This window comes from Dipteris shenzhenensis, chromosome 26, assembly GCF_047967505.1.
Source record: "Dipteris shenzhenensis isolate YYH24624 ecotype China chromosome 26, Dip_SZ_1.0, whole genome shotgun sequence".
In the NCBI taxonomy this organism is placed as follows: domain Eukaryota; kingdom Viridiplantae; phylum Streptophyta; class Polypodiopsida; order Gleicheniales; family Dipteridaceae; genus Dipteris; species Dipteris shenzhenensis.
The window spans coordinates 11,468,014-11,494,973 of NC_141621.1; the positions used below are offsets into that span (position 1 = coordinate 11,468,014).

A 26,960-nucleotide genomic window follows, 5' to 3' on the forward strand; every position below is an offset into this window, starting at 1 on the left:
ATGAAACTTCTCCAAAACCTTCTCAATGCATTCCTCTCTGAAGCACACTTCTTTTGAGCCCAAGAACTCCCACTTCTTCGCGACAGAAGTGCTTCTTTTCGCATTTTTCAGTGGAATTCTTGCCGGTCGGCTCTTGTAAATGCTCTTTCTTCATGCCTTTGCACTCCTCTTTGGCTGAGAATACAATTGGGCATTGGCTACTATGTCCTCTTGGCGATTGAGGACTTGGTTCGAGTTTTCAGGGCTTGGTGAGTTGTGATTTTGTTGCTGCAATTTCTTTTTGCCATAAGCTATTGGTTGGCCTCGTGTGCCGCCTCTTTCTAGGTTCATAGGTGCCCAAGCAATGCTACATGAGTCATTCTTTGGTTGGGTACTTTGCTGATTTTATTTTGGAGCTTTGAAAAGCTTTGTGAATGCCATCTAGAAACCACTCAAAGATAGTGCAGCTAGGATACAGTGTGATTGCATTTGGACAGCCAATGGAATTGCACTCAAAAAAGAGAATGCCTTTGAATTGAGCCTATGGGTTAAGTGCACTTATGTGATGGTGTGCTATGCTTGAAAGCCTTGCAAAGGCTCAGTGAATTTGGGCTGCATGCTCAGTTGCAAGGAAGGTCTCCCAGATGCAACTTGTAATCATTTCACTGTGAAATATAAAGAAATACCGAAAGGGACGCCACGGTGTTTGGGGCCAATCAGGTGCACTTGTCTATGTTTGTTGAGCAGGGGCATTCTAGCCTCCATCCCTTTTTCAATGGTTTTGTTTGTGAACAAATGGGTAAATGCCAAATGGTGATCATGCAATGGTTAATGGGTGATCTATGCTTCGTGAGCTGTAAATAAGTGCTGAAGTGATTAAAGGTTTAGTTCCACTGCCCTCTGAGTGATTAGAGGCCGGTTTCAAAGGGATTATGTGGGAAACAATGTTCCAACATGGAATGAGTTCCAGCATGGAATGAGACAAATGTGTGTACTTACATGTATTGGTTGGAGTCGAATCTATCGGTTACTCTATATATAGGTAGCTTGGCTTGCAAGCTAAGCTAATGCCAATGTCATTTTTTGACATGTTATGCTCACACTCATGAAGATGTATCTTGCATTGTCTACCATCAAACTCACATCTACGCCTCCCTTTTATGGGCATATATTTAAATCAAGGTCTTCGTACTCATATCCAAATGCTCATATATCTAGATGAAGCCAAAAAGATTTTAAAACTCATGGTTGAGACTACAAGCAATGCATTCATAACCTCATGCTAGTCGTCCACAAGGTTAGAAACAATGACTCCATCATCATTAGCTACTATGGCATCCCCACTGCCATCATGGAATTGTATAAACATACGTTCTCACGCACACGCATATATCCACACCCCCGCACATATGGGCATATATTTAAATCAAGGTCTTTGTACTCACTCTCTTTCAAAACTTCTAACGTACTCGTCCCTGATAAAGGTTCGCACTAAAGGGAAAAACTTAAGGAGACTGGCTGAAACTTGAACTACACACATTCTAGTTATAAATGCCTAAGGTAGAGCCCAAAACTTTCACTCAACAACTGGCATCCCCTAACAACTCTCCTACAACTCCACGAGTGATAGCAATACTTGCCATTTTATAATCCTTTCACATACAAGCTCCTCAAGGCTAGTGTTGGTACTTTCCTCATGCAAATATAGTCTATAATACAGTTGATGTGTACATGAATACTTATACTTGTGTTTTAGCGAGCCTCTAAATTTACTAGTTTGTACAATTACTAAGCATGAGATGTATTTCAATTGCAGCAGCTTCCATAAGAACGTATCAAAATTCATCATATGAATAATTTCATGTACAGGTTGCCATGATCATGACTCAACCTTAAAGAGTCATGCAAGATGGACTCCACTGCTGAGGTTAGTATCTGAAGGCTTTTGGTTAGAACTGGTCAATATAATAACCACTCTGCTGGGTCCTTCAGTGTAGATCCTTGATACCATTGTTCTATCAGATAAACCGTGAGCTTGTTGAGTCTTGTAAACTAGATTGTTGGCATCAATTGCAAAATATTACCTATAAAACGGTACGTAAAGAATGTGCGAAGACCTTAAAGACAAATCCCGTAATGATATTTGCATGTCGAATATTAGTTTCTGAGCCACATACACGTGCGACAAACCCTATAAGGACATGAATGCTAGCTTGAAGCAAGTGATGATATGCCTCACTCCAGTGCCAAATCAGGTTCTATAAAGCCTACCTGTCTTGGCTGACACTTTCTCAACATTCACACACAAACCATAAAAAATGCTTAGCATGCAGTGAACGTGAAAGCCTGAAGGAAGGCATGCAGTAAACACACACACCCCCTTAAAGAAAAAAAAAAATTTATCGATTCAGATAATGCAGAAACAGCAGACACTAGGACAGAGATTTAGAAATTAACAAAAGTCATGATAACAATTGTGCAGCCACAAAAGCTTGAAAAGGAAGCATAAAATTAACAAATTCAGTTGATTGGGAGTTTCAAGAGGTCCAGGAAAGGACAGTGACCACGCATCCACGTTATGCAGGAAATAATGGCAAAACCTATTATCCCATTAAGGCACACCCTGCAAGGCCTACAGTAGATTTTGACCTCTGGTACAATCGTTTGTACACCAAGCATACAACTATTGAGATTCCACAACCCACACAATCACAACAAGAGGGCGGGACAATGCTGCTCACAACTAAAACGTCCTTCTAATACACAAAACTAAACAATATGATCTTGATGACGTGTTTCATTCAATCAGCAAAACCTTTCTGTATCGGCCTGCGGCGCACCCAGATTTTGATAAAAAGAGAGAGAATTCCAAGAGCAATCCCAATAGGAAGAAGGAGTCATGGTGCAACAAAATTAATAATCCCCTTCATGGTTTTTTGAACTCCAAGAAGTGTTGTCCTTGCAAGTATTGTAGCTTTGTGACATCCCGTGGCATACGTTTCCAGAATTAAACGCAGGCCTTGTATATGTAACACGATGAGACGAATTCATTGCCATTCCGGAACGCAAAAATTGAGCAACAGGACGAGGAGCACCAGCCATGAGTTGGAAAAGCTTGTGAGGGCCAATGTCTCGTCGTAGTACTTGTGTTTAATGAGTTGGACATCCCCATTATGATTGGCACCGATGAGGGTATTGAGCTGCTTACGGAGAGCACCCATGGCCAAAATTGGGAGTCAATGTCTTCATGAGGCCTTGCGGTCCTAGGATACAAAGTACAAACCAGAAATAAGCCACTGTGGGCTGAAGCAAAGGGCTCACTAAGCCCCTTGCACAAAGAGAGAGAGATAGAGAGAGAGAGAGAGAGAGAGAGAAAGGAAGAAAGATATATTAACGTCAGTGGCAAGCCTCACAAGCTATGGGACAAAGTACACCGAATAGAAATGAAACTCATACAAGCCTCAAAGGGCTCAAGCAAAGGGCACGCTATGGCTGAGTGCTATGTTGTGCTAGATAGATAAATAAATAGAGAGAGAGAGAAAGAGTAGATGTCCAAACGCTGTGCTCTCTTATAAGGCTAGGGTTTAGAATGATCCTACATCCCACTACTTTCTTGTTTGGTCTTTACATTATGGGCATCTACATGGACATGTCGCGGTCTCTATAGGCCGTTTATACACATCGAACGAGTCCCTTGCCCACCAAAACTCTTTTACAAAAGCGAACACAATCTAAAAAAGCATTTGGCTTGTCAAATACGCTGAAGGGACAAAGTTGGGCGGGCAAGACCCCCACCGAAGCATACGGGCTGAGATTTTTCTTAACAAAGGCATTTCTTGTATCACAACTGGTGGGGCTTGAACCCAAGGCATCATGGCATGTAGGAAGAAACGTTTTCGCCTTGCTATGTATTGAGTCTTGCCCAACAAAAGGGGGAAAAACACACTTGGGCAGGTGGGGGCTTCGTGTGTAAACGGGCACGGACTACTAGAAGCTGCCCAAAGAGTGCCCGTTGTTGGGGCAAGCTGAAACCACTTCGATATACAAATCAAATATGCGCTTGCAATGATAGCCCAACAAATGACAATGAGAGAGAAATTGCTTTACACACACAGCACCACACTACACTAGGGCCCTTAACAAAGCCACTGGACCCTATTATTACTTTCAAAAGAAAACTGAGTACAAGACTTTTGCAGCCGAATGCTATATAGCAAAAATTGTTACAAAAGGAAGATAGAGTGGACAGGCTAAGCTCTCCCAAAATTTTGCAACTGCCACTTGTAACAATTCTAACCAAGTTGTAAATAATGCGAGTAAATATTTTACTTCATCATGGTCAAAGAGTTCTTCCTTCATTTTGCTATGGTCAAAGAGTTTTCCTATTTTGGTCAAACCATTCACTCCAGTCAATGAGCTTTGACTTTAGTCAAGGAGGCTTGGCTTCGGCTAAGGAGAGTTGATTCTTGTCACCAAGTTGTAAATACTCCAAGTCAAAATTCCAATTGACCATTTATTTGATCATAATTGAAGAGTTCTTTATTTATTTAATTATGTTCAAAAAGTTATCTTTTATTGGTCAAAGATACTTAACTTCGGTTAAGTAAGCCTAACTCCGATTAGGAGACACTTGGCTTAGGTCAAGAGGGTTAACTACGGTTAACAAAAGAACCACAGTGCTAACTTCGGTCAAAGAGTCTTGACTTCAATCAACAAGACTTGGCTTAGGCCAAGAGGGTTAACTACATTAAACTAAGAGGTGCCAACTTTGGTCGGGGAGACTTGGCCACAATTAAGGCACTTCGCCTGTTGGTCAAGGTATAATTATGATCAAGAGGGTTGACCTCGGTCAGCCAGAGAAATTGTTCTAGCACATGTTAACTTGGTGGGGGACGTCCACAATGACTAGGATTAGTCCACATATTATTATTTGCATGCAAAGCACAGACCATTACTGGGTGCCATGGTTGTGCGCTTTAGTTAATGGTTGCAACTTGCAGGTACCTAGGGGGATTGAAGACCCGAGCAATATGGAGTTTGGCGAGCAACCAAGAGATCACCCGCGTGGCTTTGAAGACTCCAGAGTTGCCCTTAGGTGGCATGTAATTAGGAAAGTAGATTAAAATCTGACACTTGGCATGTTGCCAAAGAAAATGAGTTGAGAGCTCCTTTGTATATTCATTCACATATGGATTTTGTAAGCAACTTGAAAGCGCTGAGCTGATGTGATGTACTCAAGAAATTCTGTTTATAATAATAAAGCCTTCGAGGGGGGTCCAGCCCGACATGTTGTCCTGGGCCCTAATGTGTTTCACAAAGAGGGAGTGAGAAAGAGAGCGCTTGAAAAGAATTAGGCTCCGTTGGGCTAAAGGTTTTCAAGCATGGAAGGTTGTATGAAGGTTGCATTGGTATCATAGCATGGCTTCACAACTCTCTAGTAGTGACGATCAAGTATTGGCTGCAGTGCAAAAACTCCACAGGAAATGATGACGCAAGTAGTGATTTTGGGGACGCAATTCTGAAGTCTGCAAACGCTCAATTGGTCGGGTGATAACCGATAAACGTTGTGTGGACTACTTTCGATTGCAGGCTGTACAATAGATTGGAGCCTAGTGTTTCTCCATCACACGGCCTCTTCAGACCGTCGAAACTGTGGCGTATCTTAGATGGTAATCGAGAGCTTACAAACCGCCAAGCAGGGTGACGGGTCATGTGATCGCGAGTGGCAATTCAACGCCCAACGGAAGTCTACATGCATCGTGAAGAGCTAACGACGGTGCACATGATGCAAGGGATGAAAGGAACGCTCATCTGTTTGTGGTTGTGCTTCTAAGTACTCATGAAATAGAGGCACAAAGAAAATCCGAGATTTGCCTGAATGCCTTTGAGCAGAGAAAAGATGCCCTTTGAATGCTTTTTGCAGTAGCCACAGAACACAACAGTTGATGCTCAAGCAACCTTGTGGTTTATGCCTTGAGGTGTCAGCTACTTACTGGCACAAGTTTGTGAATGCAATACACATCTTATTGAGGTATTTTTATTTTGAAAAAAAAGCAGGCTGAATGCATTGGTTACATACACTCTGTGTGAGAGTTTGCAAATCTCAGGATAAGTTTGCAAAGATGGCTTCACAGCAGGATGCCATGCCCTCCCATGAGGAGAGTGCCAAGAATGATCAGGCCACACAAGGGCTGAGCATGCAGTCAAAGACTGAGGCAACCCAGCAAAGGGCTTCTTCTGAAGCAACCCAGAAGGTGATGCCAAAAAGAGATCCCGGCATACAGTTCCTGTTCTTCCTTCAGATGATATATCCAAGAAGAGGAAGAAGCCTTGATATGAGGATAGCAAGAAGAGAAAAGGAAGTAGTCAAGAAGGGCGTTCTTATCCCAGGAAGAAGAAGGCCAGGCATGACCATAGCTCTTGGAGTTCTTCTTCTTCCTCTTCCAGCCCTACCTCTTCATCCGCATCATCGTCTTCTTCATCTGGATCATTAAAGCCTAAGCAGAAGAAGAAGAAGAAGAAGTCATCTAATAAAACAAAGACCAAGGACTTCAAAGAAGGTGGGAAGTCTATCAGGTTTGCTAATTTTAATGGCCAGTATGGTCAAACAGAAAAAGCCATGTAGTTCATTAGGCAGTTTGATGCAGGTTTTGGCACAAAGAATTTTGTCCTCCAAGCTACGCACCAGTGGGGTCTGCACCAAAGAAGTGGAAGGTCTTCAAGAAAGCCTTCTACATGCCTAAGCAGTTTAGAGACCATGTCCTTGTTGTCTGGGACAGTTTGCATATGGATGTAGGAGACACAGTAGAGGCCTATAATCAGAAATTTTGGCATGCATACTTGCAGATTACTCCCTTCAAAAAGCTCTCAAAGAAGACTCAGGCAAGAAAAAATACAAGTCGAGTCTCACTCCAAAGATACAGGCTGTGGTTAATACCCAATAACATAAGGGCATACAAGACATCATGCATGCAGCCATTGTGGCAAGCTTAATGCACATGCAGGATCCCACCACAGTGCCTTCTCTTTTTCCCGGGACAGCAGAGAAGAAAAATCCAGCCACACCCCAATCTGAGAAAAAGGAGTTTCCCAAGGCTCAAAAGAGGGAATTTCAGCCTCAGAAGCCAAGGGGGAACCGAGCACCAAAAAGCCTTCAAAAAATCCAGAGGAAAGAGAGTTGCTGCTTTCTTGGGACAAGATAAGAGACCAGCAGGCGCTCATATTGTTTGATCCACGGGCTACAGACAATTTCATCTAAGAAGATTTAGCCCTGAGCTAGGGATACAGATGGAGGAATTGGGCAGGGCCCTTGATGTTAACCAAATGTTTTGTGGGGACCCTGTGCCTGTTACTCCCTTGATAGGGAAGCTCCGTCTTCATGTACAGAACTATGTTGATCAGGAGGGTTTCGTCATTTCCCCACTTATACTTCTATCCAATGTAAGTACCCTGCAAGACATATATTGTTGACTTGTTAGGGAACCTCTATCCAAAGTAAGTATCTTTCAAGACATGTATTGTTGATGTGTTCAAGGACATGGGAAAAATACATCTATAGAAAAAAACTATGACAAAGCCTCCATTATCTTTGCAACAATGGCATGGTTGCTGTTTGGACTTGTACAAACTGTTGGCTGAACAAAACTCAAGCATATAGCTCTATTAAAAATCTACTTCTATGGTACCACCCTTTTATTTTCGAAGACATAACTTTATCATTGAAAATAAAATTGGGTGGAAATTTCAAGACTTAAAAGTATCTTATGGTCTTTAAAATCGAATAAATACGTGCATGTCATCATTGGCTACAGCCTACTCAAAGTTATATACATATGAAACCTACGATTTCTACACTTAACCAAAGTTTAAACCTTGAACTTTCACATCATACAAGATTTCAGTTTCCCCCAACAACAACAAAAAAAAGGGTTATGCCAAATAGACCTGTTTTCCAAAAACCACCCTCCACAAAAGACCTAGATCTCATCCACTAATGTCTGAGACCTAGAGCAAGGGGGAACAGATGCAAAACAGGCACAGCAAGCTGTGGAAGGCCTATGCCAGAAAAGTTGGCCATTTCAGCACGACCTTGTGCCTTGTATAAGGGGCCAATATTCTTATCACTTGGCGCAGCCTCTGACAAGCAGGAAGGAGCAGCAATAGCAGTAGCAGTTGGGCCTTATCCAGGAGGTGAACTGGGCTGAATACCTGCAGACTTGGCTCAGCAAGAGTTGCCCACCTAGGCTGGCTTTCCAGGCAGCAAGGTGGAAGGGATCTTTGGACAGAGAGTCTACACAGCTAAATGGGGCACCTGGGCTCAGAGGTGCAAGCATATGGTGGGAGAACATTTTGGTATTGTATTGTGTCCAGTTTGTGGATGGACGGAAATATATAATTGTTGCTTCTATATTTGTCTTGATGCACGGTTTATTTACTGGCCTGCACACACATGAATGGTTGTGAAGTACACACATGTTGTGAAACACTTCCGCGTGTAATTCTTGTGCTGTCTTCCACTACGGCATACCCTCTGGTAGGATTTCATTTTCTAACATAATGACTACTTGGAAAGACAATTTACAAAATGCAATTTACATCAAAGCATATTGCCAGTGAGATCTTCTAAAACTCTAAAGAGTATCTCCAAAAGATGCCATTTATGAAGATTATCACTATTGACCTTTACATTGGCTCACAGCTTGGCACAAAGTGCATGCAGATACACTCCATCAACTACTCGTGACAAGAGATAACACTTACAAAGCTTGTGCGTAACTAATAACACTTGTAAAGAACAAAGGGAGTGGCCATCAACTAGAAAACATATGTTGGTTGGCCAATTTGAAGTCGATTGAATGTGACAAGTCCTACGTGTAGCTTCCCACATTACAAAGCACACCATAAATACATTGCTTGTAAAAATTAACTTAGTAGTCAACTTCTACTCACTTACTGTCAAAACTTCTAAGGTGAAGGGTAGACTCGTCACTCAGCCCTAATGAAGGTTCGCACTGAAGGAAAAAGCTTAAGGATGTCATGGTTGAACTACGCATATTCTATTCACAAACGCCTAAGGTAGAGGCCAGAACTGAGAACTCCCACTCAACCATTCTCCAACTCCTTGAGCGATAGCAATACTTGCAACTTTTTATCATTCCTTTCACAAAAAAGCTCCCCAAGGCTAGTGTTGCACTTTCCTGATGCAAAATTATCTATGATGCACTTTGATGTGTACATGCATACTTCTATTGTGTTTTAGCGCTCCTCTAGATTTGCTTGTTTGTTCAATTACATAAGTGCAGCAGCTTCCATAAGGACATGTCAAAATTTACCATACGGAAAACTTCATGTACAAGGTGCCATGATCATGACTCAACTTAAAGAATCATGCAAGATGGACTCCAATGCTGAGGTTAGTATCCGAACGCTTTTTGTTAGATATGGTCAATAAGATGACCATTCTGCTGGGTCCTTCAGTGTTGAGCCTTGGTACCATTGTCTTAACAAAAAAATTTCAAGTTTGTTGGGTCTTGTAAAGTAAATTATTAGCATCCATTACAAAAGTGTTGAGCCTTGGTACCATTGTCTTATCAAAAAAATGTCAAGTTTGTTGGGTCTTGTAAAGTAAATTGTTAGCATCAATTACAAAAATCTTCCTATAAAACAATAAGAAAGAATGTGCAAAGACCTTAAAGACAAGTCCAGCAATAATATACACCTGCCTATTATAAGTTTCCACTAGCAACTCACTTGGTGAGCTGTACAACTCACATATCCAACGAGGAGCCACATACATGTTCCACACATCCTATAAGGGCATGAATGCTAGCTTGAAGCAGGAGACTCATCGTCCTCGCTACCATAAACCCTACATGACTTGGCTGACGCTTCCTCACATTCACGCATACACCAGATAATACGATAAGAATGCAGTCAAAGTGAAACCCTGAAGGAAGGCATGCAAATCCCCCGCCCCCCTCCTCAAAAAAAGGGGAAAAATGGCCTTAAACCAAGGAGAACATGTAATAAGAGTTCGATTCAGAAAAATGCAGAAACAGCACACTCTAGAGCAGCGATATAAGAGCAAGAGCTTTAGAAAAGCCGTGAAATGATTGTGCAGCCACAAAAGCTTGAAAAGGAAGCGTATAAAATTTAACAATTCAACTGACTGCGGGTTTCAAGAGCTCCAGTAAAGGATGGCGACTGCGCATCCACGCCACGAAGGAAATAATGGCAAAACCTATTTTCCCATTTAAGGCATGCCCTGCGAGGCCTACAGTAGATTTCGACCTCTAGTACAATCGTTTGTGGACCGAGCGTACAAACTACTCCGCAACCCACACAATCACAATTAAGAAGGCCCGCTCACAACTAAAACGTCCCTTTAATACACGACACTCCAAAAATTGATGAAAATCCCCATTCGCGGTGTTTCGAGCTCCCAGAAGCGCGAGTATTGTAGCTTTGTGACATCCCGCGGCGTACATTTCTAGGATTAAACGCAGGCCTTGAATATGTAAAACGATGAGAGGAATTCACTGCCATCCGCAAAAGCAAAAATTGCAACCATAAAGCAGGAGGGGGTAGGACTCACCGTGAGTTGGAAAAGCTCGTGAGGGCACAAGCCAGCGATGTAAAGGCGGCAAACGTCTCGGTCGTAGTACTTGCGTTTAACGACTTGGACATCCCCGTTACGATTGGCACCCATGAGGGTGTCAAGCTGCTTACGGAGAGCATCCATGGCCAAAAATTGGGAGACGATGGTGGAAGATCTGGAGAGAAGATGGAAGGAAGAATGCAAAAACACAAGGGGAAAGCTCACTTGTGTGTTTTTTTTTGTGTGAGCCAGAGAATAGAGGTCCAAACGCTCTGCTTTTTTATAAGTCTAGGGTTTAGAGTACTCTCTTCCTATAGCCCACTCCTTTCTTGTTTGGCCTTGGGGTTCCGCGTCGCCCCGCACTTGTGGAAGACACATCTCTGGATCTCGAGTGGAGAAGGGCCGACTCTTTCACCAAAAAACTAGGTTGCGGTAGGCAACCTTTCCATCATGGCTCTAACTCCAAATTGGACCCAAATCCTCACTATTATCCAATTGGAGTTTCAGTAGTAAGGTCGTGAGCTCTGTCCAACAATTACTCAATCAAGTGATGGCAAGAAACATAGTTTTGATACAAACATTAATTCAGTGGTTTTTTGCCCAGGGGTCTATTTTTATAGAAAATTAACCCAATGTGCGCCGCATTAACAAGCTGTGTGCCGCGTTGGCAAGCTGTCATGCAGTATCTTATAAATAACCTATCATGCACAGTGTTAACGGCTGACCCTTCATGTGCACACTGCATTAGCAACCCGACAACCATTCATACTGTTAGGATTTCTTTGCTAAGCAAATCAAAGAATTATCCAAGCAACCAAAAGAGATACAGTCTTTAGCCACTATACCTATGATTTATACTCTAGTAGTTGATGAGGAAGTGTCGGTAATCACCATCAAGTTTAAGAAACAAACTATACTGGGAATGATAGTGGATGGTGATTTTTGAAGAATAGCTTAAAGACTAAAGTTTAAGTCCCATAAGCCATCACCTTTCTGAGTATGTATGGCAGATCAATGACGAGTTGAGTCAAAAGGTATGTTACAGGATGCTGTCATCTCTATAAGTGGAATATATTATACAGTTAGCTTTATTGTGATTGCCATGGAGTAGCATGCTTATCCAATATTTTTCGGATAACCTTGGCTTAAGAATGCAAAAGTACTCCATGATTGGGGTTCAAAAGAGAGGATCATTAAAACGGATAGTCAAGATGTGTGCATTCCTACAAATCCTCAGAAACTTTCAAGTAGTTGTTGACCAAAGAATTTGGAGGTCACAGATCTGTTTCCTTAGGATGTTGAGTCATGATTAATGGAATTACGAATTCTACTTCTGAGTGAGACTGATATTTTCCAAGTGGCTACAGATATCAAACAAAAGTTGAAAGCCAAGTAGATCGCTAAGCAAAAAGATCTATTTTCAAGTATTTTCACTTAACACCTTGAAGGGGAATGAGAGCTAGTTGAGATGCCGATGACTATTACTAGACTTAGAAATTCCCTTCAAATGGCTATGAGGTGTAGTTTGAGGATCACAACTCCATTGCCTTCCGAACCACAAGAGCCATCGCTAGAGCTCCTTCACAAAGCCGCTTTTCTAGACGACGACATGGGTCGCAGCAAGAAGTCCCTAACTCAGGCAAGAAAGAGGCCCCGAGTTAGTACCAGAGCCAACACAAGAACTGAATCTCGAAACAGAAGACAACCCTACCATGGTAATAATAAGTGCTAATCTTTATTTTGAGCACTAGGGGTTACAAGAGATTTGTTTGTTAGGTTATCATAGAATGGGGTGCTTAGGCAACCCGCGTTGTGCCTTTTGGATTGAGAAATGCCCCATTGACATTCTAGAAGTTTATGGTAGAAACTTTTTGAGACTATCTCACCACGTTCATTGCCATTTACTTAGATGATTTCTTTAGACAAGGATCCCCGATCATGTCATTTCCCAAGATGGTATACAAACCGAGCTAGGTAAGATCCGAGCTATACAACAAATGCCTGAGCCTTGAAATCTAACTCAATTGCATTCTTTTGTGGGGTTTATCAGCTTCTATAGATGCTTTATCAAAGACTTTTCTAGATTGTAGCTCCATTGTATAAGTTGACAAAGAAGGATGCCAAGTTTGAGTACACTACCGAGTTGACAGTGGTTTTCCATGAATTAAAGAACCGAGCAATGGCTACTCATATTCTAAGGCAACCAAGGTGGGATTTTATCTTCCATGCACATGTAGATGCTTCTGGGTTTGCCTTAGGCATTATTTTGTCTCAACTGGATGGTCAACTAGATTATTTAGTATACTATGCCTATTGATCGTTGTGACATCCACTGAGTCCAATCAAAGCACTACTAAATGAGAAAACTTAGGTATGATATTCAGTGTGCAAAAACCGAGACATTATTTTGCTCGGCAATCCTTTTGTGTTCTATGTAGACCATCAAGCATTACTTTATTTGATCAATGAGACTGCTATTCAAGGACATCTTGTATGCTCTTCAGGAGTTCAATGTTAAGATAATTCATAAACCCGAGAAAAGCTATGTAGGAGCTAACTGTTTATTGAGATTACTTACACCCAAGGGTTCACTACTACTGAACTGCCAAATGCGAAACTCTTTGCAATTGACTATTGTGAGCATGAGTAAGCCGGGTTGATGGGTTATTTATCTAATGGTATATTTTCATATGCAATGCCTCAGGATAAGCATAGACAACTAGCCTTAAAATCTTGTAAATACACTTTGATTGGTAGACATCTCTATCGTCAGTGTGCAAATGGAATTCTTCACAGATGGGTTATGCCACACAAGCGAGCAATTGTGTTGTAGGAAGCTCATTTGGGTCCCTCGAGAGGACATTTCCTGACAGAAAAGTCTTGTAGGCAAGCTTATGGTGGGAAACCTTGTTCAAAGATGCTCAAAATAAGTGTGTCCATTGTGACATATGTCGATGCACTGGATGGTCTTGGCCAATCAGTGTATGCCATTACAACCTACTCATCCATGGGAAGCCTTTTAGAGACAGGGTGGATTTTGTTGGTACTTTTAAACTAGCCAGGATTACACATAATAAATACATCATTGTTGCCACTAGCTATGCTACTAAATGGGTAGAAGCTAAGGCACTTCAAGACAACTTGGCTCAAAGAACACTGCTCAGTTCATTTTTGAAAATATTATCTACATATATGGAAACCCTTTGTAGCTTGTTAGTGATCAAGGAACACATTTCCTTAATGATGTGGCACAATTGCTAAAGATTGAAATCAGAATCATGCATACAGTTTCTACTACTTACCATCCTTGTGGTAATGGGGAACCTAAATGATGTGGCATACTTGCTAAATATTGAATTCAAAATCATGCATACTATCCTCGTGGTAATGGGGAAGTTGAGTTTAATCATCCTCACAAAGATAGTTCAAGCGGCTAAGGGTGAATGGGATACTAAACGTCATCTGTTTTGTGGGCATATCGAACTACTTACAAGGTCACTACAAATCTTAAACACTTTCGTATGGCCTTCAGTTTGGAAGTAGTTTGTTTCCTTAGAATTTATTGTTCCTAGTCTTCGAATTGCTATCGAGCATCACTTGAATAAGCTACACGCAATCAAGGGGCGATTGTATGAGCTAAGCCACATGAATGAGTTACGAATCTTGAATATGACTTTGTTATTCACCTTCATTGTGTAGATCAAATGTGATCTATCACTTGCCTCTTTGTCTACCTCATTTGGGAGCTCACATGCGATGTAGTGATCTCTAAAACCCCCTCTCAATGACCCACTATAGGCCTACACCCAAGCATCACAAATCCTTGGTAAAATGTTAGTGGCATTTCCTTCATTGGATAGTAGATCAACTCTATCAACTCATTCTTGATTAGTCCCCTAATGAAGTGGTAATGAACCTCGATGAATACTTTGGTTACTTTTTTCATTGTCAAATAGTAGATCAACTCTATCAACTCATCCTTGATCAACTCCTAATGAAGTGGTAATGAGCCTTGATATGTTTGGTCTTGGAATGACACTATATTCTTTGCTATTTGTATTCTACTTCTATTGATGATAGAGACACAATTGTGTTGCTTCTTGCTAAGCCATGAGATGGCCCCATCTCTTAGCATGAAGCAATATTCGGAAGTGGATCACCACGTGTCCACATCTCCTACCCTATCTGTTAGAAAATACCCAACATAGGGTACACACAGTGGAAGACTTATAGTAATGCCCAGGAGCTCACACAGTGTGCGGTGTGGGTGTGGAATCACAGACTTCTTTACTTATGTGCATACAATAGGTGTGTAGACTCATCGATAGACAATGAACCAACCAAATAGAGAAACCACCAAGAATATATGTTTCCATCCACAAATATGGACACAATACAAAAGAGACAGATCCAGAGTCCCACCAATGATGTGGTCCTCGGATCTTACCACAAGGTCCTTCTCCTATCTGCTGGCTATCTCTAGACTCGAGCCCGCGTGCTCCACCTCGAGCGTAAGTAGACTTTCCGTCTAGATCCCTTCCACCTTGCTGTCTTTGCACCAGCCTAGGTGGGCAGCACCCTCAACTAAGACTGCAGCTACTGTATGCTCTCTTCTCCTCCAATGATGAGGCCTAAGACAAGCTCCCGCTGCTCCTTTCTGATGGGGCTTTTCTGCTGCTCCAAGTGATGTGAAATGAGGCCCAGGGCCTCTCCTTTCATAGGCCCCAAGGGGACTGACAAAAAAAACCGACTAGCCTGCTACAGACTGGCCGACCAGTCTGTGGCTGGTCCAGCCCTAAAAGGGCACACACCTTAAGGCTTTTGGCCCAAACTTTCAGGGTCCTTTGGCCCTCCATTCAAGGCAGGTATCCAGCCTATAAAAGACCTGCCTTCTGCCCACTGACAGCCAGATTTCCTGGGCCTGCTCATCCTGCCATATCTGTGCCTCTACCAGGTCCTCTTCCCAGCCATGTGTGCAGTGCCGTACACTGCTGATGTCATCGTGCCTTGCCAGGTCAGATCTAGGGCTTGATGTCCCCGCCTTCTGCTCCTTCCACAGGTTCCGTCCTTTGCAGCCTTCTTCTCTTGTGAGGTGTTGCCCATGTGGCAGCCCCCTCTCTCTTTCTTCTCTGGGCACATCCTGCCCTAGGTCTCCTTCCCCCATGCACTCCTCATTTGGGGTCTTACAGATGGAGAGGTGACCTTTCCAACACCCCCTCTCACTGACACATCTCAACCCAATGCCAACACGTCGATGAAGATGCTCCAGTGACTCCCTGGTCGTAGTCCTCCGAAACTTTTCGGTGTCAAAATATTTTCCTGGCTTTTCATCCAGTGGCTCCTGCTCCACCAGGTCCGGCGGTTCCGCTTCCGCACACCATCCTGGTACACAGGTCCATCTCTGGTAGCACCTCCTGGTACCACCTCCTTCAGTCACGTTCCCGCCTCTGAACTCGAGCAATACAGTCGTCACGATCTTCCAGTCGTCCCCCTCATAATGAGTGAACAACCTGGAGTCTTCCAGGCACCATGCTCTGAGGGTCTGTTTCAACCCGTTCTTCCTTTGGCAAGGTCTGCAACCAATGAATATTGCCAGATAACCTGGACCATGAACTCTCGCTGAGTTCTCAAGCAGGTACTCTTCTGGCTTCGGTACTCTTTCTCCATCACCTTCTAGCAATCTGCGTCCAAGATTTGAAGAAGCACCAATACTTCCCCTTTTGCCTTCGAAGAAGGCCAATTCCTTCCAATCTCTTATCATCTAAGACAAATGAAGAGAAGAATCTCTCCACAGGATGCTATAAAGGCTCAAATGCAGAATATCAGATACATACCAGACTGTTGTACTACCTGAATGTTCGCTCTGAAAGCAAACTCTCACTGAGGCACCCACTAAGTGCTTGTGTAATTCTGTACTGTCCCCTTCTGAACTCCAGCATCCATCTGACCACATGAGACCCTAGGGCCTTCCATGGAATCCACCCTCGTGTCAGTGTCAACAGCCACGCACTTAGAAGGTACCAAGCGCTCCATGCTGTCCTTCACCTTCACAAAGGCATCTGACTCCTTGTCGACCCACATCTCTATGTTAGACATCCTTACTGTGATTTCTGGATCAACATATCTGACCTCGGTAATACTCGGTGATGTCACCAGGAACAACTCTTCGATTACCACATTTGCTTTGGCCTTTCCCTCTGAATCTGAGTCAGACTCCTTGTTTTTCAGATCCGTCTTTTTCTTTCTGCAGTCCTTTGCAAAATGTCCGGGCGTATCACAATAGAAACACTTCTTCTTGTGCTTCCTCTTCGAAGTCCCCTCGTCGTCAGAGTCGTCTTCATTGGACTTGCCACCATTAGGCTTGCCCTTTCCTTTGCCAGTGGAATCCTTCACCAGCATCGCCTTGTCATCTTTATCCTCGTTGTAGAGCTTGTCCCGAGCTTCCTCCTGTAGCAGTAATGGACACAACTCCTCAAACGTCAGAGGTTTGGTCCTTTGTCCTGCTATCACAGCCATAACAAAGCTCTTGAAACTCCGAGGCAGTCTCCTCAGTACCATCAAGGCTAGATGGCATGAGTCTGTCTTCTGACCAATTGCTGCCAGCTGGTCCCTCACCACCTTGACCTTCGTCAAATGGCTATGTATTGTATCTCCTTCTTCCATATCAAGATTGTAGAGTTGATGCTGAAGAAGCACAATCCGGGAGGTATTGTCTATCTCGTACAGATGGTGGCCCACGCCTCTACTGACGTCTCGGCCAGCTGGATATGCGGAAGAACGGAGTCCGCCGTAGTCCCTATGATTATTGCCAGGGCATGGGCATCTCTTTCTTCCCAAGCTTCAAGCTCCTCTCTGTCTACTGCCATGAGTACCTCCCCTTTACTGTCCACCATGTCCTCCGGCTTCGACTCCTCTCCCGTGGTCAGCTTCCACAACTTCCGAGCCACTAAATGACTCTCGACCTTCACTTTCCAGATCGGGTAATTAGCCCCGTCCAGGTCCCAGACTCTCCAAAATTAGGGATAGTGAAAGAGAGAAAACTGGGGGAGGAGGAAGGGAAAGCAGGGGCTGAAGAGGATGTAGAGGTCGACATCTCTGCTGTTTATACCACACAGCAAATTCAACCAAACTCAATTTCAGTAAACCAGAACTCTGAATGCACGTGACTAAACCTGAGTCACCCTCCTTCTTGCAAGGGCACAATCCTCCAGTTGTGGAAGTCGATTCCCTAGAGCTTCTGAATCAGGGTCGTCCTTCAGCAAGGTCCCTGCCTTCAGGCTCCCACACCTGTGAGCCTCCTTCTTGGGCTCTAATACCATGTTAGAAAATACCCAACAGAGGGTACACGCAGTGGAAGACTTATAGTAATGCCCAGGAGCTCACATAGTGTGCGGTGTGGGTATGGAATCACAGACTTCTTTACTTATGTGCATACAATAGGTGTGCAGACTCATCAATAGACAATGAACCAACCACATAGAGAAACCACCAAGAATATATATTTTCGTCCACAAATGTGGACACAATACAAAAGAGACAGATCTAGAGTCCCACCAATGATGTGGTCCTCTGATCTTACCACAAGGTCCTTCTCCTATCTGATGGCTATCTCTAGACTCGAGTCCGCGTGCTCCACCTCAAGCGTAAGTAGACTTTCCATCTAGATCCCTTCCACCTTGCTGTCTTTGCACCAGCCTAGGTGGGCAGCACCCTCAGCTAAGTCTGCAACTACTGTATGCTCTCTTCTCCTCAAGTGATGAGGCCCAAGACAAGCGCCCTGTTGCTCCTTTCTGATGGGGCTTTTCTGCTGCTCCAAGTGATGTGAAATGAGGCCCAGGGCCTCTCCTTTTATAGGCCCCAAGGGGGCTGACAAAAAAAACTGACCTGCCTGCTACAGACTGGCCGACCAAACTGGCCGACCATTCTGTGGCTGGTCCAGCCCTAAAAGGGCACACACCCCAGGGCTTTTGGCCCAAACTTTCAGGGTCCTTTGGCCCTCCATTCAAGGCTACCTAGGTATCCAGCCTATAAAAGACCTTCCTTCTGCCCACTGACAACCACATTTCGTGCTGCATATCTGGGCCTGCTCATCCTGCCATATTTGCACCTCTGCTAGGTCCTCTTCCCAACCATGTGTGCAGCGCCGTACACTGTTGATGTCATCGCGCCCTGCCAGGTCAGATCTAGGGCTTGCTGTCCCCGCCTTCTGCTCCTTCCACGGGTTCCATCCTTTACAGCCTTCTTCTCTTGTGAGGTGCTGCCCATGTGGCAGCCCCCTCTCTCTTTCTTCTCTGGGCACATCCTGCCCTAGGTCTCCCTCCCACTACGCACTCCTCATTTGGGGGCTTACAGATGGGGATGTGACCTTTCCAACACTATCTGAATCATGATAACTATGGAAGTCAATTTTGGTAGGTGATTCCATATACTTTCAAATACTTAAGCACACAAAGGCATGCCTTGTAGTGGATCTCCTTTGATGCAAATGCAAATTGATAGAGTAGTTGTTGGAAATCGCCATAGATGTAGCCACATGGCAGCCACATGTCAAGACCGACTCCGAGTATGGGGGATCCCATCTCCCCCACCTCCTAGCCACACATCAACCTCACAAGTCCCAAAAAGCTGGTGGGACTTTGAGAGGGCCTTCATATTTCTCCCTCACACTTTCCATGTGTCACCACATACATTATGGGCCCAACACCATGCAGAACTAATCAACCAATAAATGTCGAACACTCAAGAAGGGCCAGATCAGCCCAGAAATCTGACCACCCACACACAAGGCTGGATCATGTCAACCACCCACACACTTAGGGCCAAGTCGACCAATCAAATTGCTAGAGATATCATTATTCATAAGATACCACCGACTAGCACACTGTAGTCAAAGCATCCATGCCCACATCCTGTGGCCGCATAGAGACTTTGTCTAGTTCCCAATAGCAAGCTACTTGCTACCTTAGCACAAAATAGTCGCAACTACAGTCAAATAACATGCACGGTTCATCACATCCTACGTGATGCATAGTTACTTTCATTTGACCAAGTCCAGCAACAGCAACTACCACAAAGTCATAGTTCAGTGACAACAAATGTTATGCCAGTACACGTGTCACAACAAGCACAATCCCACAGGGCCACCCTTCCTCTCATACCATGTTGGGAATCCCCATAGATGCAACCATGCCAGGTATTAACCTCTCAAGTCCTAAAAAGCTAGCGGACTTTGAGAGGGCCTTCATATTTCACTACATATCCAAGGATCCACAAGAGTCGACATTGCATATGGGATTTCTCCCTTAGAATATCCACGTATCACCACACACATTATGGGGCCTTTCCAACCCTCCAACATCCAATTAATCTGATATTGGAAGTGAGAGAGGAGTGCACACGATATAGCTACCTCTACATTGAGTTGTATTGAACATGAACTTGAATATATACATGTGAACCCCTTAGGGTTAGGGTTAGGGTGTGCCCCTAATGCCCTAGAGGTATGGTGAAATTTACACCATCCTCAACACCCCCTCTTAAATTGCACTAGGTAAGTAGAAGATGCATGTACAAGACCTTTTTGTGGATTTCGTTTGGTGTGTATGATAGCATCCAAAACTGAAACAAATTAGAGTAGTATGTGCATGTGTGAGCACGATGACTATCTAGTAGAAGCATGTACAATGAGTACAACTTACAAGATCTTGTACATATCATGCATTTCCCCCTCTTAAGTTATGGGTCATCCTCCGTCTTTGGGAATAAAACCTAGAAGATAGGCCAAAGGAAGAGGAAGGAAATATGTAGAAAGTCAAGTCCACCTAGATAAAAGACCGGTCGATTGAAAGATGACTGCGTGGAGAACTGTGTGTATGGCTGCATGATGAACATGTCAAAGCTAAACATGTCATGTGTCATCGTGGACTGTGTAATTGCTCTATAGAAAAGGCCTCCGGATGTAAAGCTAGTCGATGTAGTGATGGATAAAGAATTCGGTAGGTTGTGACATACAAGGGTGTCACCAACCCAAAAGAATTGATAGCAATGTGTGAGGTATGCTGCAATAGAGCTATAATCTTTTACGAATGATGTGGGGTCAAAGAAGACCGCATAGTCGGTGTGGACAGAGTGATCCAGGGGTTGAGATCTCGTTTGGAATCATGACTAGTGTATCATCAACTGCGTGATGTGAATAACTCCAAGTTAGAAGCGGTCTAGTGCTCTGTGCAAGAGGCTTACCTGTGCACCAGTGAGAGTGTCTACCCATGAGAACACTATATGAGAGCTGCCACTGTGGAACTTACACTAAACAGTTAAAACCAAGTCATATGAGAACAACTGTGTGCCAAGGATCAAGCCTATAAGAAAGCAGTGACAACTGAGTGTCGGGCGTAGCAAAGAGGCTGTACAAGGATAATGTATGTGTGCATGAACCAATGCCAGAAGTAGTCAATAAATATGACTATACATGGGTGGCATATGTGTGTGCAAGAAGAATGCAACAGTCTTGAATCTGAGAAAGATCTCTGCCAAGTGTCACTAATGTACGAAACTGCCAAATGCCAAGGGACTGAGCTGGTGTCAAATGTATGAATGTGTAACCAATGATAGATTTGAATGGATTGACACGCCAATGGAAACTAATCGAGCGATGTTGCAATGGCTTACTTGGCTTGATGGAGTTGAATCTCCTCAAAAGCTGAGCTAGTCTATGGCTAGACTACGTATCGAAGCATCAAAGGTAGCAAAATAATTTTATCTTAATTCATTTTATGTGCTGGGTACGTTGCAATGGATTAGGAGGTGGTTTCAATGAAGAGGATTTGATGATGCTGACCTATGGAAATGTCAGATGGAGATCTGAGGTGTTCAGAGCGTAGAGCACAATTTGGCGATCATTTTTGCTTTTTGGATCACCATGAAATTTTGCCTGGATGGTTCTCGGAAAGACAGCCAAACTTTGATCCCAAGAGGGTGATCAAAATGATGAGGTGGCATGGAGGGTGATGTGGTAGTGTGGGTCACATGCCAAGTGCACTATGCGCCTATGGAGAGACAATTGTCCCTGGTTGGCACTCTACCATGTGGTAATGCTACTTGAGCTGGATGCTGACTGTACAAGGTGATGTGGCACCTAGGGGCTTGATGATGTGGCAATGGGCCAGATTCTTACGTGGCAGTCTGACAACTGGACACTTTGATGACATGGCACTAGGTTGTAATGATGTGTTAGTGCACAATCACATGCTGATGTGGTAAATGAGGTTGCCAACGTGGCGGTGACATGGTGGATAAGTGCCACGAGGGTGAGTAACGCTATTAATAAGGTTATTGGAATCTTGAGAAGATTCTATTGGAATCTGTCAAGATTCCATTGATTTCTCCAGGTTTCGTTTGGAGCGTCACTTTTAGAGGGCTGAGCGGGATCACTCATTAGTACATCGCAGTACCTGGTTGGCCATGGCGTTGTAGCAGAGCATCGTGTGGTCATTCGTCACAGAGCTGTTGAGTGTCGTGAGTGACTGGAGCTGAGTGCTAGAGCTGTGGAGTTCACCGCCCGCTGATCTCTGTTGTGTCATAGGCGGTGGTAGCCATAGGTTGAGTCGTGGTGGAGGCTCTGTGGAGCTGAGTAGACACTAGACATTTTCGTGAAGGCATTGTTGAGGCAGCTCGGTGGTCGTTGCATGCCAGTCATAGATGCAGCTCCGTAGATGTGGAGCCGGAAGGAGCCGTGAGGGTCGTAGAAGCCTCGATTTGCAAGGTAGAAGAGCTGCTGTCGTTGTAGTTGAAGATGAGGCGTTGCTCGTCCATGAGCGTTTCTTTGCTTACTGGGGAGTTTGTGAGCCATCGTGTGTCAATTCACTAAGGCTTGTTGATAGAAGCGCTGAGGTTGTCGTCGGGTGCTGTGTAGGAGCTTTGTAGCTCATGTGGCAGTTGTTTGACGCTTCTCGTGTGGAAGAGTCACTGCCTTAGGGTGCATGAGCATTGAAAGGTCGGAGATGGCGTTTAGCATGGCCAGTCGTTGTCGATGTAGAGATAGCGTTGGGCATTGGAGGCGCATGTCGTAGAGAGTAGTAGAAGCATTGTGGGAGGATCTTTGGAGCTTAGTTGTTGTAGTGGGGCTGAAGCTAGTGCGCTGCCATCTCTGAGCTTGATTCCCTGCTCAGATGCTTCCCGGCAACGCATTCTGCACATGGAGCCTCCGCAACAAACTATGTGGCATCCTCAAGGCCTGCTTCAAAAGCACCTTCATTGTCCTGGCAGCAATCCTCGATGGGTTCTCGGTCTCTCTCACAAGTTTCAAGCTCAGAAGATCTGGCCAGGGCTAAATATGTGCAAGCAACATTTGAAAAGTATGGGCTTTTGACCCTTTACAAAGACTATGAAGTGCTTCTGTCTTTCCCTGAAAAGAGAGAACTCTCCCAAAACAGGTCGGAAGCGAGTTTGTCTTTGACGGAAGGCCAGGCAGAAGAAGATCTGGACAGAACTATTGACTCTTTGAGAAAAACTAAGGAACCATTTCGACACCTCAAAAATCTCACAAACTCTCAGCAATCCCTCAAAGCGTCTCTCTCTCTCTCTCATAAAGAATATATCTCTGAAGGAAACCTACAGAGATTTGGAGCAGCATAACTTGAGCTCCATGAAGCGGAATGAAAAGCTTTTTTATTTGAAATGGAGAGATAGAAGATGAAACGAAGATTCCTCAAAAGGACGGCTTATCACCTCGAGAGAGCAAGGGCTTGCATGGCTTGGCGGAACAAGGGCTTATACTCTCTCAATAGAGGATGCCTCACAGAAGGAGGGCTTGACACTCATGATGTGGGAGCACCATCAGCTCTGATACCATGATAGCAGAAGTCAGAGAGGGAGAGAGAGAGGAGTCCACATGATATAGCTACCTGTACACTAAGTTGTATTGAACATGAACATGAATATATACATGTGAACCCCTTAGGGTTAGGGTTAAGGTTTGCCCCTGATGCCTTAGAGGTATGGTCTTGAACATAATCCTCTATTACACCAAGGTACCACGAGGGGGTTAGGAGCACATGAGGTCCCATTCCCCCACAATTTCCAATAGTAGTTCTCTCTTTGTAAGAAAAATGTCTTGCCTCTCTCTTGCCAAATTTTGATGTTAAGAACTAATGAAATAGCCCAAGGTCAGACTTAGACTTTAAAGTCTTCACATTTGTAATTTCTCCTTGTGATCCTCTATTATCATCAAATCTCTAGCATACAAAATCACCATCAATTTTGTGTCCCCCTCTCAATGGAGATACAATTTTTTGTTTATGTACTCCGAATTAGACCAATTAATTATCGATCCTCGAGGGGGGCTATTTCAGTGCATGCAATGCCTTCATGAGTTAGCATCCTTTGTCACCTTGGATCATCCAATTTCTTACATGGTTTTCACGACCAAATATCGAGCATGAACAAATCCCTCACTCCACAACCTAAATGCACTCTTCCTATAAAGGCCTTTATCCTCTACGCCTCTAGTAGCCCTACCCTTGTGGCATTGAACCAAATGAGGGCATTGCCTTTGTTAAAGGCCATACTCATCCCGTTTTTGCAACATAGAGTAAATTCTTGCATAGATCTAGGATGTAAAGTACATGCCTAAGTACTTTCTCCTCTCTATCAATAGTCTTGTATGACACCATTTGATTCCCTTGATGGAACATTGGTTGTCACCCACCACCACATTGGGTAGGAACCAAATTTAATGGGGGTTAGAAACCAATGAAAAAGAGATGTTGCTTGTTCCATAACATATTATCAGAGAGGAAATCCTTATATGAAATCCCTTATACTGCACAAGCTTTCTACTTAAGGATGTGTTTGCATGGAGTTACATTGACCTACGAGGAGTTCCCTTGAGTTATGCCAACATAAGATTTAGGTTCTGTTGTCAAAAAAAGAATGACATGTGGAAATTATTACCGAATATATTTGACAAATCACATCACAAAACTAGACGCTATGGAATACTCGTACCCAAATTGCTCTAAGAAGTGCACAAAACTCATCCCAGATGCAAACCTCAATGCCTCTTTTTTCTCCATGGGAAAGAAGTGACCAACAACATTTCATATGCATTAAGAAATCATTGTTGTTGCAACTAAGCATGGTGCACAATGCTATGAACAATCCCACTAGCAAGTGCAAGACATCTTGAGACCTCTTATCACTAGCATGAACATAGAAAACGTGTAGTGATTCCCCCATTTTATGGACCTAGTCTTGATGTACAATATAGAGGGATTGATAATGCCTCGCAAGTCCACCAAAATTTAGAAATTCATATCGAAATTCGATAAGCATTGGACTTTGATCATCACCATTCTCACCAATGAACATCCGCTCTAGGATGCACATTCCTAGATTTTCCAAACACCTCCTTCATCATTTTATGAACTTCAAGATCTAAATCTGTATGGGTAATGCCCTCTTCACGTTCATTCAAACCCATGGAAAAGTGTTTCCTATATGGAGTATTATTCTCCCAATCAATGACACATATATATGTTGGACACATTTCATTAAAATTATCAGGGTCTTGCGCCCATGTGATGTGAAGTCCTTGTTGGACACATGCTAAATAGATTTTTGCCCATTCTTCCTCCGTAGTTAAAACCTTCCTAAAGACTCCTCCATCTATGCAGCTTTTATCGAATTTAGATTTACACTCACAAAGAATGCCCATGGATTTTTGAAACCATGTCAACCTCCCTTCCCCACCCCTATTTCCTTGTTGTCCTTGTTTTTCACCTTAGGCTTGGAGTTTTTGTGGTCAATTTGCCATTATGATGGACTTGTGGCAAATTTGCTAGTATGACGCACTATGGTAGAATCCAAAGATATGCATATCTTGGAGGGAAGCCACAACACCTATGCCTTGATACATATAATCTTGTGAATCATAGTATACATCCATAGGTGATGTATGCATGGGGGTAGGAGATTGCTGTGGGAGATGCCATGCTTGTGAATGCATATAGCTACGTTGGGAAATAGAGCATTTCTAATCACCTAGGGGACATTTAATTACATATACAAGGAGCATGCAAAGGAGTCGCATTTGGAAGGGGTTGTTGGAGTCGAAGAGGTTGTGATGGCGGGGAACTTGAGTAGCCAAAGGGAAGCTGAAATGCCATCTTCAAACTGCATACACAAAAGTTGAGAAGTATGAACAATTGAATTGGAAGGTAGAAGTTTACACTCACAAAAGGAAGACACACAAAAGTAGATGTCTACATTCACACATTATGCATGAAAGTATATTTTTACATTCACACAAACATATATTTGTGTTGAATTGGAAGTTCAAAGATATGAAGCTATTGTGAGAAGCAAAATAAATAGGAAAGATGAATCTATCTACACAAAAGATGCAAAATTATGCGAACAAACATCGCAAGAGCTTACCACATAGAACTTAATCCTACAATAGGGACCCACATCATGGAACCGTTGTTGCTAAATCTCTCATTGCCAACAAAATAGAACACATGTCAAGACCAATCAACACATGTTTTCTGGTTGGCATCCATACTAGAAACAATCAATCGAGGATGAGAAGATAGAAATCGTTGCAACAAGGCATTCCATTACGGCAACCTCTTATGCTGATGTATGTTAATTGTCCATGTAATCTTGGCTTACTACCAGAATTTGAAAATCACTTTTGACTACGTAAAATCAATGCCAACAACTACACACAATCCTAATATTGAGAGAAAAAGGTGGTTACTTTAAAAGGATGAAAATTTAAGAAATGCCACGAAGCTCAGGTGTTCCTTGCTAGGAACACTTTTTCCAAAATCAAATTAGTCGAAGCAATGCTTATCCTTCAACTAAGCCTATCAACATACATGAAAATTTTGCAACCTTCATGCATGGTCTCGAACAAGCCATCTTCAAGTTTTGACCTATAGTCCTACACAACACAAGCATAAATTAAAAGATGGAAATACCTCACAGGCTGTCTCTCCTTGCCTTCTACATGCACAAGCAACGTCTTATCAAAGGAGGGGCTGGACATAAGACTACCACTGCTGACACGTCTTGACCACCCACGTAGACAAATCATCTTTGACGCCACGTTGGAACACACCGCGCCACCTTCGAGGCCACCTAGGCCTCCCAGCTCACCTTGACGGTCGGAAAGGCCATGTAGCCCCCCCAGCTCACCTTCGAGGCCACGTAGGCCTCCCAACTCACCTTGACGGTCGAAAAGGGCCATGTGTCGCTCTTTTTCGATCGAAATCCGGTCGGATTCCGACTGGCGGCCTTCTACGATTAGTTGTCCGCTGATATCCTTTCGGCTTCCTCTTAGGAAAGGGCTCCCCGTGGCACTCTCCGACCCCCATAGGAG

The 26,960-nt window shown here is 43.5% G+C and overlaps 1 protein-coding gene across 2 annotated transcripts in view; it reads right to left on the minus strand.

The window, feature by feature from the left end:
• LOC147884667 (U1 snRNP-associated protein usp106-like) overlaps window positions 1-10,837 on the minus strand; it is a 31,467-nt gene extending 20,630 nt beyond the window's left edge. For both annotated transcript variants that reach the window (XM_087397158.1, XM_087397156.1), the window contains exon 1: window positions 10,574-10,837. In XM_087397158.1, coding sequence (XP_087253284.1) covers window positions 10,574-10,720 — 147 coding nt within the window. In that variant the 5' untranslated portion in view covers window positions 10,721-10,837. The remainder of the gene's footprint in view (window positions 1-10,573) is intronic.
• Window positions 10,838-26,960: the final 16,123 nt, after the last annotated feature.